Below are 15,340 nucleotides of genomic sequence, written 5' to 3'. Positions count from 1 at the left end.
TTTTTTACAGGAAAAAAATGCTTTCTCATTTACATTAATATGGTGAGTACTGGTGAGAGAATTGTTTTTCTTGATGGAAAGAGAATGCAGAGTTATATTAGTATGAAATTAGAAATAAGACCTAAATGCTAACTATAGATTACATAAGAGTAAGGCTATCTATGTCAAGAGAAATTGACTATAAATTCTACTAGGGCTGGGAATGTGTTTCATTTATATCTAAAGCTAAGTAGTAATTGCTAACTTGAGGTTTACTGGATCATCAATTTACAACAAAACGTGAAACAAATCAGGGTCCTTATCCCTGAAGATTGTCAAAATACATCCTCCATATCACTGTTGGAACAGTCTCCGTCTTCCCACGTGCTCATGTGCACACACCATACACACCCACACACACCACACACCACTTGAATGTCCCTAATCACTCATCTCTATGCAGATTCCCTAATAATTATGTATTCTACATCAGCACAACAATATCAAGTCAAGCCTTCAAAGGTCTTAAAATAGAGGGTTTATATAACACTTTATGGTTATTTTGGTTTCCTATCAAAAGAGACAATAGGGTCCAAGAAATACACAATATTTTGCTTTTAAACAACAGGAACATTTGCTATAAATTTTGTAGAAGGTCCTTGCAATACATTGTCCAAGAAGACCCTTAAAAATCCATCTCTAAACAAAACTTTCCCTTTCACTGTCATACACTGAAATTCCAACTATTAGTTGCTGTTTCAATTTACACACTAAAAACATACTTTCTTAGAAAGGGCTATGGAGGCTGCCTGTGGAGACTCACTCATGGCACCATGACAATGTGGTAACTACTCCAGTTAGGGAGTCTGGAAGTCAGAGGACATCAAAAGGGTTGGAGGTCCCTCATTGTGAACAAACGACCAGCTTCATGGTTTTGCCTTATCCTAGGCTTGTCCAGTCTGCATTTCAGTGAATATGATCAAAAAAAGCAGGGAAAGAACAGTTTTTCCGTGAAAAACCAGAGGAGCAAATGGTCTTTGATTTCTCATGAAAACTCTTGGGCTTATCTCTTCATGTTAATTGTGATAGTAAAACAATAAAAAATGAGATTTAATTTTAACTTGTGTTGGTCAGTCTAGGGCAGTGAGTGAAGGTGACGGGCTGGAAAAATATTAATCCAAGTTGGTTATTTAACATCTGCTTTATTTGGAGGAGGACACTATTGAAGCCACCTGCTCAGGACAATGAAATTCTTCAGTTACATTCTGGTTTATCGCCGATTTCTCCTCGTGGTTTTCACTGTGTTGGTTTTACTGCCTCTGCCCATCGTCCTCCGCACCAAGGTGAGTGAACCTGGAGAACAGACTGGTAGATTTCCTGACTTATTTAATTGTCCTTTATTAAAACTGTTTGCTGTTTAACTGCCTGGCTCAGAGCTGAATGAACGTTGACACTTCATGCCTAAAGTCAGGATGGTTGTACCTGATGTTTTGTCTATTTTGTCCCTTTTTAATAATTAACATTGGTTCTTAGTATGATTGAACATAATTAAATAGAATATTCAATCAGAGTTGTTCTCTGCCTATCAACTAGATGAGAGGAAGAACAAAAGAAGCACAACCTTTGAGATTTTGCAGTTCAAGTTGTCATTCTCCAGGGAGCATGCACGGCTAGTGCAATCCCTTCCCCTGAGAATAGGCAGCAAAGCAATAGCTGGGGACAGAGGTGGAAGAACAAGGGAAATCCTAGGTCCAGCACAGACTGATTTACTTCTCAGCTCTGTGGCTTGGTCACAGAACTTCCTGGAAATTTAGTTTCCTTGTGGGAAAAGAAGACATTGAAAGCATAGAGTAATTTCCCTTGGTCAATCAGAAAATCTAACAAAGCGTTGTACCATGTTCTGATAATTCCAGGTTTTATTTCATTGTGGTGTACTTGTAAGCATTTTTCTGTTTGCTTTTTAAGAGTAGTCAGGGCATTAAGTCCAGAACAATAAGCTCAAGCATGTTTAATTTCTTGGTAAAATGATTTGAATCAGCAAACATTTAATGAGCACCTTCTCTGTGCCAGGCACAAACATCACTTGGTAGTAAGAGGACAGGCTTTGGAGCCAGATTCTCTGCTTCAGGTCTCAGATTTACCACTTACAAACTGTGTCACCCGGGCATGCTACTTAATGTCTTTGTGCTTCTGTTTTCTCATATGAAAGATGTGTATAGTAGCAGGCTTGTTGTGAGAATGAAATGAAGAAACACTCATCAAACACTTATTTGGAGCAGTGCCTGGCACACAGTAAGTGTGCAGTGCCAGTCTCCCTGGGTGTGTTGACTCCACAGGTGGGGCAATTCCCAGCACTCCATTATGCACAGTCCCTCCTCTTAGTGGGCAAGAACTCTGCTGATGCTCTCCTCTAACAAGTACTAATCGAGGTTACACCAGTCTGGGTTATAATAGAATCATACTAACTATAATATGGTGGTCCCTCCAGCCTCTGCCAGAAGTCTTTGCCAGTGATCTTGGGACCTCTGAAGGGAATTCATGTGAGCTAATAAAGTCCTTTTGGACACTGTCAAGGCCTCTTCTACCTGCAAAGCTGAAGAAGGGACTGGCCCCTGCTGTGGCATCTGTGGGTTGTCTCCCACCAGGTGCAATCTTCCAGCTGCAGCATTCTTGGCTGGGTCTCTCCTCGTGCTGAGGTCTCACAGAGCTACATGGAGGGAAGGGAAAAACTCCCCACCCCTTTTGGTCCAAATTTCTTCTAAGCCCTCAAATTCTTACAGAATTTGTAAATAATAATAATAACTAAAAGACCTAGTCAGCTGTTTTGGGCTTTGTTGGTTTTGTTTTTCAAATTCTGTGTGACTAACCCTTTCCCTCCCACCCTGCCACTCCCACCCTGGCTCCTTGTGAGGTCTCCTATATGAATCTCCGGCAGCCCCATCAGATGACAAATTCCAGCACAGAAATAGTGCTCTATTCTGAATTCTCACCCCATCTCCTTGCCAAGAACTTCATCTAAGACACATTATGATCTTCACTTCGCAACTCTCCTGGTCCCATGAGTCCTCTAGATTTGGCTGAATCCTATCATGACCATATCCTGGTTCATACCTGGAGCCCTGCTATATTTTAATATTTTTGAGTTAGTCTCAGCATAGGTTCTTACTTATGGCAGAGAAAGTAGGAAATTGAACTAGTCAAGACAAATTTAGGTCATGACTACATATCATCTGTGCTGCTCTTTTGACATATAAATGCATGACAATTTGATTATCCTCCATAATTTTCTGAGAAATGAATATAAACTCTTTGAAAAACAAAATGAGTAAATAAGTCAAAAGCAATCATTTCAGTACATGATTCATTAACTGGGAAGTGTATTATTTTTAAGAAATGCAGCCACTGATTATTTTTTCCAAGGTGCTATGACAAAAGAACATTAGGTCCACGCAGGAACCAGGTGTCTGGCACCAAGTTGCATCTGGTGCGCTGGGTTCCTCTTTCCTTTCCTCCTAATCAACTCATTTGTTAAAACTCAATTAATGTTAATGGAGGATTTATTCCTAGTACAATAACATGATTTTATTTTTTGGCCACTTTAAACATATATTTAATCATTCAATAAACTGCTAATTAAACTGAAAGACTATTATTTTAAAATCTGTTGCTTACAATGAAAGCAAATTTTTTTTTAAAGAATGTAGGCCTTTGGAGGGTATAAAATTTAAGGAGAAGTTTACTTTAACATAAATGCAAGTCAATTTACTGTTAACTTTTAGGTTACCAAACTGGAGAAGTCTATGCTTCTAAAGACACAATATTAGATTAATTAAAACATTCAATGGAAACAAAAATCCAAGTTTCTCTTTCAAAACCACAATTATAAAAAATAATTCCATGTGGGACTATAATCTACAGGATGTAGAGCCAACAAACAATGAATTATTGACTGATTTCTTTCCTTCATTTTCCTACTGGTTATTGAGTTGTTCAATAGACTGGCCTTAACTTACGTCTTAATTCCATCTAAAGTGAAAAAAGTGTCATGAATGAAGAAAGACCCTAACTGGTTTTTCAATGTACTATTAACAGGGAAGGAGAATAGACTGATTTGCAGAGTACTCTTCTGTTTCAGGCATTCTGCCAACTGCTTTCCCCAAATTATCTTATTTAACCTCCATCACAAACCAGTAAACAAGTACAAATGTGCTTCTCGTTTTACATTTGAGGGAACTGATGCGTAGAGACATGTAACTCACCAAAGGCCACCTACATGCTCTAGAAAGTAAATTTGAGCTTGGGTCCTGTCAGAACTCAGAATTCATGCTTTAAAAGTGATTTCATTTTAGTCTTTTGTATATTTTTGAAGACTTACTGTCTCATGGCTTGTTAATCATTTATCAACAACACAGGCATTTCTGTTCATGAAAATGCTTTAGACAGGCCAAATGGAAGAGTTCTGTTTCAACCATTTCCTCAATTGACCTTATGGTACGCAATGTCGTTAAGGTAGAAAGTTGCAGTGATTCTAACCACTAAAGATAGGCTTATGAGAACTGAAGCTATAAGGATGTCATTTGCTGAGTGTCCCAGAGCCCCAATTTTTTAAGCTGGTCAGTCAGCTTGTCAGGATATGGTGCCCCTTTTCTCCATTCTTGGGTCCGAATTAGAAATAGAGACAAAAGCAGGTGAGCAGCTTGCAAAAATCTGGCTACATAGATTTTTCCAACCAACTTCTGTCTGACTCTAGAGCCAATTATGTTAATCACAACTGAGTATCTGTGTCTTTATAGCTTCCATGGTCATAATAAATATATTCCTAATACATTGGTGTGAATCTCACTTTGCTAATGAAATTCCATTTTGTTATTGATTTACACTGAGCATCAGAAATTCTTTTTGTCTCTTAAACATAATGGTAATCTCAGTCCTTACCCAATTAGTAGTTAATGATCAGTAAACAAGTCTGGAGTGTAATTGCTTTTTATTTGAATGAAATAATCACACTGAGTTTTTCTCATTTTGGAGAGAAATTTCTTTAAATATTTCCAGTTAAAATCCTGGTAAAACTGGCCTAGTATATACTGACATAGTTTCAGTAATATTCAATGTGCAACTTTGTTCTTTTTTGACTATTTTGTTAATGTTTACTCTTTTCAGCAGTCAATACTATTTCCTTACTTATTTTTCCAGTTATTGGATTTTCTTTGTAGTTTTATTCATGAAACAAAAAGAAGGCCAGATTTGTTAGAAGAGGGGAAAATTGAACAACAATATATTATATTTGTAGAGTGCAGTTCTTCCAGGTATAGCTATTCTATCTAGCTTACTCATTAATCAGGACCCCTTTTTAAGATGAGGAGACAAGGAAACAACCACACACGTACTGAGCAGCATTTCTTAGCTGATGGGTTGTAAAACCGATACCAAATTTTAATTCTTTCTCCAGAAAATATTTTGGATTTCTCTAGAAAATATTTTATATTCTAACTTTGAAACTCACGATATATTCACTTGAAGCATCATGACTTTCAAAGTGAGAATAGAAATAATAAATAAACAAAATGATACATAATGAGAGACTTATGGTGCTAGATATAAAAATAAAATAAACAGATGGGAGAAATATAATGATTGTAAGGAAATATAAACTTTAAAAAGTGAAGTATCCCCTAGAAGGAGGAAGTGGTAGGTTGAGAAGTTGGTCAAAGAAAATGAAAATGAATGGGAGATAATTTAAAAAGACTATAAGTGAAAGAAGAAGGAGGAGAGAAACTCCAAGAAAACAAATAAATTTTAAAGAGCCAAATAAAATAATTAAATATATTAATGGAAATAATTGATACTGTTTTAAATGTTGGCATAAAAATATTGTAGGGATTTAAGATAAAGAAGAAAATGCTATAAAGTCCAAGGAAGTGAATATTTTGGACACCAAAGAGTGCAGAAATGATGAAGAACAAGGAAAAAAATAGAAATAATGCTAATAGCAATGTGGTAGTTCGACAAAACCAGAAAATCCAATTTTGATGATATGTTTTTATTTCACAAATATTTTGCAAGGACTTTCCCAGCCCAAAGTGTTGTGCCAGATGAACTGTGTGATCTAAGCAGAAGTTTAAATTGATGTTTCTGTCTTTATGTAGCTTGCAGAATTGCTGGAAAGTCATTATATAGTATGACAACCATTAATGGCAAAAGAAGGCTGTATGTAAACACATGCCAAATAATTTAAAGAAATCATTTGTCCTATGAAGGCGTAATTAAAAAGTGGAGAAACCAGTAAGGATTCATCATCCTCCAGCCCCTCTGTTCCCCTAACCACATGCAGTCCCACTTGCCCACAACCTGCTGCTCCTTCTGTTTTCTTTATGTCAGAGAATGCCACTACCCTTCACTCCATTCACAGGCTTGAAAGCTGTGTGTCATCTCAGACGAGCCCCCATCACTAATATGGTGTTGCATCTCCTTAATCTAAATCCTCCTAAATCTCCCCTCTCAACCTCATCTTCTCCTCTCTTTCCTTTCCTGCTGGCACTGCTTTCCTCGAAGCTGTCTTTCTCTTTCTTTCATAGGCCGTTTGTTTTTTACACACTTTCCCCTACAGTCTCTGGCCAGAGTACTGTTTTTTAAATGCCAACTCAGTCCTATTGTGAAAAATCAAAATTCTTCAATGGTTCCCTTTTGCCTATAATGGAAAAATATCTAAATAAAAGATGGTTATGCTGATGGATATTTATGACTTTTCATTTATTTGTCCTAAAAGCCTCCACCACACAGCTCCCAATATCTATCTCCCACATTTGCATTTTCCTCTTTAACAATACTTCACTATTTGCAATTTCTAGAATGCCTGTGATTATTCTTGTCTGTCTGCCTTCACACATGCTATATCCCCCTCCTAGAATGCCCTCTCCTCTTGCCCCGCCCTTCTTGGGAAGGAAGGCTCAGGCTGTGATGTAAACAGAGGATCATCCTCGATGCTCTCATTGCATCATGGATACATTGGCCTCCATTACAGTATGTCTTCCATTCTGCTTTATCTTTGTCTCTCCCTCCAGACTGTAAATATCTCAAGAACATGGAGCATAGTGTTTAAATTTCTATCTCCTCCAGCACCAAACCCAGTGCCTGTCACATAGTAGATAGTTAATAACTGCGTTGAGTGAAAGATGATCTTGCATAGCAGAAGGATGTAAGGCTTTGGACCTGGTAGGAAGGAGAGAATGCAGGAGAAAGAGGTTGATGAAAGGAAGGAACTTGAATAGAGTGAAAATAATGATGAAAGGACAGAACAAGAAGAATGTAGGTGTAACCAGAGGCTGTCCCTTCCACAAAGCTCTTTCTTCCTCCCATAATATGTTTTATACCTTGTTTGGCAACAATAATAATGTGAATGCCCACTGTGAGCCTCATAGCGACAACTAGAAATAGTCAATATCATCCCAATTTTACAGAAGAACAGGAACTCAGAGAGGTCAAGAAATGTGCTCAAAGTCACATAGTCCACAAAAGGAGCAAGAGGATTTACATACAAATCTGTCTGACTTCCAAGCCCATGATGTCATTGCTTATTTAATGATATTTATATCAGATCTTTAAAAGCTGTGCTCAGATTGCCTTACATCATTGTTCCTGCATTTGCAGTCACGAAAGTACATGTTGAGGTGATGCCTCTCTCAGCCTGGATCACGTAGTAACCTCTACCCATGATGGAAAAATAGTATGAGTAAGAAAAAATTGGTTGTTTTAGACTGCTGAGATTTTGGAACTTTTGCCACAGCATAGCTTATCCTGTCCTGATTAACATAGCATATTCTGAAACATTCCCCAAGTGACTCAGACATGCTACCCTTGGCTGATTTTTTTTTATTTATAAAATGAGCAAGGCTCTTTTTAAAAAGTTCCAAATGTTGTCCATGGATAAGCTTCCCCAGATTCACCTGAGATACTTGTGTAAAATCATAAACTCTTAATGTGAAGTGTAGGATGCTGCACATTGAACAAACTCCTCAGGTGATTCTGGAGCAGGTAGTTCATGGATTGCATTTTGATCATATCCAAATGTATAGTCAGGTTGGAGAACTGATTATTTCTGTACCTGTTTCCAGTTCCACTGTGTACAGTGTATGAAAACAATGCATCTCAGGTGCTGGTTAGGTGTGGAGGTTGAGTGGAAAGGAGTAACTAAAAATTTCCCAATAACTGGTGTAGTGGGCCATCAATTGCTTTTCTCTACTATTCATTTTAGCTAAAAACTAAAAAAAAAAGAAAAGTAAAAACAGCTAGTTATTTCTCCTTGACTTTGTAGTTGAGCTTATTTTTACTCTCTATCTTCCAAAATGAGGATATTTTAAAGCACTTTAAATTTTGCAATTAATATAAATTGAGTCTTAAGAAATCACTGCTGCAGTAGGGGTAGGAATACCAAGAACCATACAAAGCCCTTCAGAGGCTCTGTCAAATAATAATGGTGTTTTTCTTGTAGCACAGAGATTTAGAATGCATGACTTTTCTCCTTTTTTAATTGCTTTGTGTTCTCTTTAGAAAATCAATTGTAGTGATTGAGGTCTGTGATTGGCTCTGCTTTTCTCACGCTGTGCTGAGAAGAGATCGTACCCACATACGTACTAATTCATCAGCCAAATTACTCCCTAATATCAGTCAGTATGTCATTTAAAAAAGGAGAAGAGATGAAAAAACTATATTTTAAAGCCAAACTTATATTCTAATTCCATGTGGGGCTATAATTTAGAAGAGAACCCAGGTGATTTTTAAATATAATCAGCCACATTTTCTAAGATAACTTGACAGTCAGAACTTTGTGAGGAGGAAAAAGTCATTATCCAAATTGCCTAGTCATAGCTTTCTTTGCCTTTTTCACCCCTTCAGCAAGTGCCCTAGCTGTGCACTTGAGGTGGTTAAGACAAGATATGACTATGAAATTGTTAATTGGGGGCTGGGTAAGTGGGAATGTCTGTGATGGAGGAATTCACCTATGCAGGTGGACATTTTAGTTCCAATTCTGTTTGTTGGCAAGAGAGATGAGGGCTGCAGGAAAATTGTAAACGCATTCGCCCACTGGGGCAGGAGTCAAAATATCCAGTTCCAGGCAAGGAGGAGAGAACAGAGAAAAAGGAACAAGGCAAAGAGAAAGACGTTTCTATGCCAAGGAAACTCATGCCTAAGATAAAGATTTAGTGTTTTATAAGATATATAAATACAAACAATATTAGAAAGAACAGAAAGAAGAACCTTACTCACTCAAATATATTACTGACCATATACTGTATGCCAAGTACTGCTTTAAATGTTGGGAACAGGGTAGTAAATTTTAAAAATATATACTATGATAGAGTTTATACGTGGACAAATCTCAACTCTACTACATGCTAGCAATGTGATCGTTGCAACTTAGTTCAGCATGGAATTACAATATCTACCCCAAAGAATCTTGGTGAGGGTTAAATAAAATGTCATGTGGAGTGCCAAGTGTTGTATCTGGCACATGATAAGCATTCATGAGTATTACTTGCCCATCCTATAGTCATAAGTCAGAAAACAGATTTTTTGTCTACCTGGCAAATATTTTCACATCTTAAATAAGTTTTTCTATATATAAAGTCTATGATCAACAGTCTAGATGAGGTTTTAGACAATTAGGATCCTCCTTTCCCAAGCTCTTTCTCCATTGGAGACACAAAGCAAATAAAGATCTCCGTAGATCAGAATGAGACAGAAAAGCAAACAAGTGGCATGAAGGTGGAAACCTGTGGTTGAAAGCACGCCCATGCCATTCAAGGGCCAGAGTTAGGTTAAATGCCAGAAACTAAGGGCTGGAAAATGGTTTTCTCAAACCTATGAAAGACAGAAAGAGCTGGATTGATCGCTGGCTGTGGTGGCTCAAGGAAGCAAACACTGCCCAGCTTCCCAGCCGAGACCTCACCCATACTACCCAACTCAGCTAGACGACTGGATCCATGTTACGCTGGCAAGAAAAGAACTCTAGGGTGTCAAGATAAGACCCATCTGAACCAGGAACTAGGAACTGGCTGGAAGCAACTGTAAAAGTGCTAGATGAGAAACAAGGAGTGCAGAAAAAGAAAACACAAGAATAAAGCTACCACTCAGAATAAATTGAAAATAAAATTTCAAAATACAATAAGACACTAGAGAAAGAGTAACAAAATCCGCTCAGAAGAAATGAAAATAATAGGGGAAATCAACAAGTTAGGAAAGGAAAAACCCCAAAAAAGAGAAACAAATTATTTTTCAAAATATAAAGCAAGAGCAGGAGAGTATAAAATAAAACTAGTTAGATATCCTGGAATCTTGTCACTGAGATTTAAAAAACAAACAAAACCCTCAATAGATGTGTCATGTTTGAGGCTCCTGGGTGGTCCTAGTTAACCAGCTTCCCCAGGGACAACTTCTCCTTTTTCATTTGATTCATGTCAAAGATGAGTCTTAGACACTCTAATGGTCAACAGCTTATTCTCAACAGCTTCTCCTTTTTCATTTGGTTAATGTCAAATATGAGTCTTAGACAGCTTATTCTAATGCTCAACAACTTATTCTGACTTTTCCAAGGCGAAGATGAAGAGCAGGCCAGTGGCATGGGCCAGATGCAGTCAGATGACTGACTGACCAGGAGGGCCTCTGTCCAGTGACCAGTCTCAGAATTTAAAGGACCCTTCCCCCTTACTTATGCTTGTACTCAGCCCAGGTGAGTTACCAGGCATTTCTCTCATAAAGGGAGTTTAAACAATTCTTGAAAGAGTAAGCCTTTTTTGTTTATGAAAGTTGCATCCGAGATAGCCTTGTTTCCTGGAAATCCCCAGGCCAAGGTTGGAAATCCCCAAACCAGTTTGCATCACATTGCTAAGTGACACTTAGTGTCAACCCTACTATGTGACATACTGCTAAGTGACATGTAGTATCAGCAAGATGCCTGAATAAGCCTTATGGCTATCATTAATCTTCTAACCAGGGTATGTCTCTTATAGTATACTACAAGATGAAATAAACTTTAAACTGAGTATCCTTGAAGATATATTCAGTGAAATGAGAAAGAATACTAGGAATTTACCTAAAATATCAGATAGAATATAAAAGGATATTTTTAAGTAAAAGAATCATTTGGAGAATGAATTCAGAGCCCCAACATATGTATAAAAGACATTACTGAAAATGAAAGACTAGAAAAGAAGTCATATTCAAAGTAATAATTACTGAATTCTCCAGAATATTTTAAAAAAGACGAGCTCCCAAATGCATTTGTAAGTGCAAACAACTTAATTAGATATTAGTCCATATTTAGGCACATCATGAATGAGACTTCAGATTAAAAATAAGGTGAATTTTTTAAAGCTTCCAAATAGAGAAGAAAAAAATCTCCAAAAGGATTATAAGTAGATAAATTTTTCATTTCAACAATAATGAAAACATCTAATAAATATATAATAGACCTTTCTGGAGAAATCCACAAAATATAGAAGAAATTTAATAGACACCTAAAACAATAGAGAAGTTCATAGATAAAAATACTTAAAGCTGTATCTTACTTCATAGATTCTGTGTAATTTGAATGAAAATCTGAACAAAATTTTTACAACTTGAGATAGTAATTTTAAAATTCAAAAGAAAGGGCCGGGCGCGGTGGCTCACGCTTGTAATCCCGGCACTTTGGAAGGCCAAGACGGGCGGATCACGAGGTCAGGAGATTGAGACCACGGTGAAACCCCGTCTCTACTAAAAATACAAAAAAATTAGCCGGGCGTGGTGGCAGGTGCCTGTAGTCCCAGCTACTTGGAGAGGCTGAGGCAGGAGAATGGCGTGAACCCGGGAGGCGGAGCTTGCAGCGAGCCGAGATCGCGCCACTGCACTCCAGCCTGGGTGAGAGAGCGAGACTCCGTCTCAAAAAAAAAAAAAAAAAAAAAAAAAATCCAGAAGAAAGAATGAAAATCTAACACTATTAAGGCAATTTGAAAAACATATAAGATGAAGGAGTTGTCATACAGATTGCAAATCTTATTGAAAAGTTAGAAATGTTAAAAGAGCATAATTCTGCAAGAACTTACTTTTAGAAGGCAGCAGTGGGAGAGGGAGAGGACAAAATAAAGAGACCAGGAGCTTATGTGTCTGCATTTGAGAACTCCAGCACAGAAAATATGTAGCAACATGAATTACTAGGCAAAAATGAGCTCATTCAATTTAAAAAGCATGGCACTTTGGCTATTCATTTTGAGAAAAAAAAATGTGTTAGATTCCTATACAAAAATATTAAAGCTCTACACTTGAAAAAATTTTAATCTTAGAAAAAATATGGAAATATATAATGTAGAAAGATTTTCTTATAAAATATGGTAAAAACATGAAACAACAGAAAAGAGTTTAAAATCACTGCATTAAAATTAAAATCCTCCTGTCAATTAAAAATACAATAAAGCTAATTTCTCAGACAAGCCAGAGACTAAGAAAAATGTTTACAAATACATAGTTTATAGAGAAATAATATTAAGAATCTAAAAATAACTCCATAAATCCATGAGATAAAAGAAAAAATAACCTGACAGAAAAATGAAAAAGAACTATAAATATATAATTTACAGAAGAGAAACAATTATGTTCAATAACTGTGAAAATACTTCACTGGTATTCGAGAACATGGAAATTAAATAAGAGGAATTTTTCTTACCATCAGATTGTCAAATGAATAAATTAATTCAATATACCAAGGATGGTGAAATGGAACTTCTGAACATTGTAGGTGTTAATATAAACTAGTATGACTATCTCGGATAGCTTCTGAGTCAATTTTCATACTGCTATAAAGAACTGCTTGAGACTGGGTAATTTATAAAGGAATGAGGTTTAATTGACTCAGCATGACTGGGAGGCCTCAGAAAACTTACAATAATGGTGGAAGGGAAAGTGAGGCAACTTCTTCACAAGGCAGCAGCAAGGAGAAGTGCCAAATTAAGGGGGAAGAGCCCCTTATAAAACCATCAGATCTCATGAGAACTCACTCACTATTATGAGGACAGCATGGGGGAAACTGCACCCATGATTCAATTACCTCCACCTGGTTTCTCCCTTGACACCTGGGTATCATGGAGATTACAATTCAAGATGAGATTCGGGTGGGGACAAAAAGCCTAAACCATGTCAGATAGCAAATGGGCAATATCTAGTAAAGTTCAAATGGACTCCTTCCCGTTTGAAGTTCTGATGCTAGTTTTCTCCACTAGCTAAGAAAATCTATTTTCCATAGACATGCATGTGGAGATAGGTACAAAGATGTCCACAGCCTTATAATAGTAAAAAATTGGGGAAAAAATCCAAACAGACATCAGTAGAAAAACAGACAAATAAATGGTAAAATATTTGTAAAAAGGAATACTATATCCATTAAAATGAAGTAACAATAAATCTACATGTATCAACATGAATGTATCTGAAGTACATAAAATATTGAGTGAAAAAAGCAAGTTGCAAAGTGACATATAGAGTAAACCTTATTTAATTTTAAAACCACGTGTTATTAATGTATTAATGTCTGCATGTAGTATAATCATAAAAACATGAATGGAAAGGATACAAACCACATTCTAGACAGTAGTTAACTTTGGGAATGGTGGAGGAGAAGGAAATGAGGGAGTGGTCTTTAACTTTAACATCAGTCTTTAACTGAATATGGAATGTTTTATTTGTTTAAAAATAATTTAAGCAAATGTGGCAAAGTGTCAACATTTGTTAAATATGATAAGGTGTACAAATATGTTTGTTGTATATTTTTACTATGTTCTAAATATTTTATAATTTTGAAAATGCTTTTAAAGAATACACTGCTAAAAAGCTTCTAATACATATATTTTTTAATGTAAGGGACCAGGAACTGCCCTTACTATAATAACTTCATGTCTCTGGTAGTGTGAGGAAATCTTATAATAGGAAAGACGGAGCTGCTATGAATGAGCCAAAGAGGTGCAGTGTATACACACAGAGCAGGTATCCAGGGTTAAGCGACATGACATTTCACATGATCTAATGGAATTCCACCTGGTTTCTACAACTGCCTCTGTCAGGCTAGGTGTGACTTGTTTGCTGTACTTCTTGATGTAACTTTTGGGAGTGATAAGAAGTACAGAGATTTTTAAGTAGAAAAGTAGTATTTTTGAGGAAGTCTTCTGGACTTTTTTTTTTTCCCTCTTTTCTCTTTCTTTATTTTGAGAAGGAATCATGACTTTTTAAAAAAAATATTGTAAGGTCAGTGGTAGTCATAACTGTAAATCATTACAGTATGTCCTTCATGATAAATAAATAAGATAAAAGTACACATTATTTTTGTTGCTATCATTCAGCTTAAGAATTCATAATACTAAAATACTTCAGAACAAAATATGATTAAAACGTTTACTTGTTATGGTTGCAGAGTAAGTTTTAATAAAGACATCAGATGTCTCAGCAACTTCCAGCAGACTTGGGGGGTAGGTTGTGGGGGAGGAAGGATTCACTCATACTCTTAATTGACAACTGGTCTTCTTTTATTGCTGTTTTACCATTGTTCTCTTGAGGAGATAGTAGTAGTAGTGATTGTGTGTGATGGTGGCAAACAATTTGTGGTGGTTTTGTTTCTTAGGCATAGGAAGACTGTTAAGAAGGTGAAGAAAAAGAGGAAAGAGACAAATTTGGAAGAAATTTACAGGAGACAAAGATAATATAGCTTGAAACAATTGGTCACTCTATGAATTTCTAGTGACAAAATGAAGCTACTTTATGTTCTACTTCAAAGCCAGTCTGAAAATCAAATATGTAGGATCTCTTTTTAGTTGCAACACAGTTCCACAACTTCTGAGTAGTTTTCTTCTTCATCAGAAGAACTTGTCCACCAAAAATTACTCACCCTCGTATTCTTTGTGTGTGTGTGTGTGTGAATAGATGTGAATAACACAAAAGAAGAAAATGGTTGTTTTGTTTTTCTATCTCTTGTACTTTTCTTCTTCTTACCAAGATTATTCACAGATCTTTGATTTTAAAGTAAACAAATAACCCTATATACTTTAATAGGATGGTTTTAAAAGAAAATACTTGGTGTTGTGTTTGAATTAACCTTCTGCTATTTAATGCCTAAGGACTTCGAAGGGAAATAATGCTGTCCTGCATTCTTTCACAACCCCAAGCATGACTAAGAAAAATCACACAATAGAGAAAAGGAATTAGAGGAAGGAAGCATTCCTGGGATGAACCCATCAATAGGATGCTTGTTTAATTTATCAGCCAAAGAGGGACACTTTTGAAAATGAAAGGAAATACTAATGAGAAAGGAAACTTTACAATAACACTGTCCTGAGAAAACTGG

At 36.5% G+C, this 15,340-nt stretch overlaps 1 protein-coding gene across 1 annotated transcript in view; it reads left to right on the top strand.

Moving 5' to 3' along the window:
- Positions 1-1,206: 1,206 nt before the first annotated feature.
- SLC13A1 (solute carrier family 13 member 1) overlaps positions 1,207-15,340 on the top strand; it is a 91,017-nt gene continuing 76,883 nt past the window's right edge. Inside the window, exon 1 of the mRNA XM_003261261.3 lies at positions 1,207-1,322. Coding sequence (XP_003261309.2) covers positions 1,224-1,322 — 99 coding nt within the window. The 5' untranslated portion in view covers positions 1,207-1,223. The remainder of the gene's footprint in view (positions 1,323-15,340) is intronic.

This window comes from Nomascus leucogenys, chromosome 13, assembly GCF_006542625.1.
Source record: "Nomascus leucogenys isolate Asia chromosome 13, Asia_NLE_v1, whole genome shotgun sequence".
Taxonomy (NCBI): Eukaryota; Metazoa; Chordata; class Mammalia; order Primates; family Hylobatidae; genus Nomascus; species Nomascus leucogenys.
Note: the sequence above shows the minus strand (reverse complement) of the source record. Positions and strands in the feature narration are given on the sequence as shown.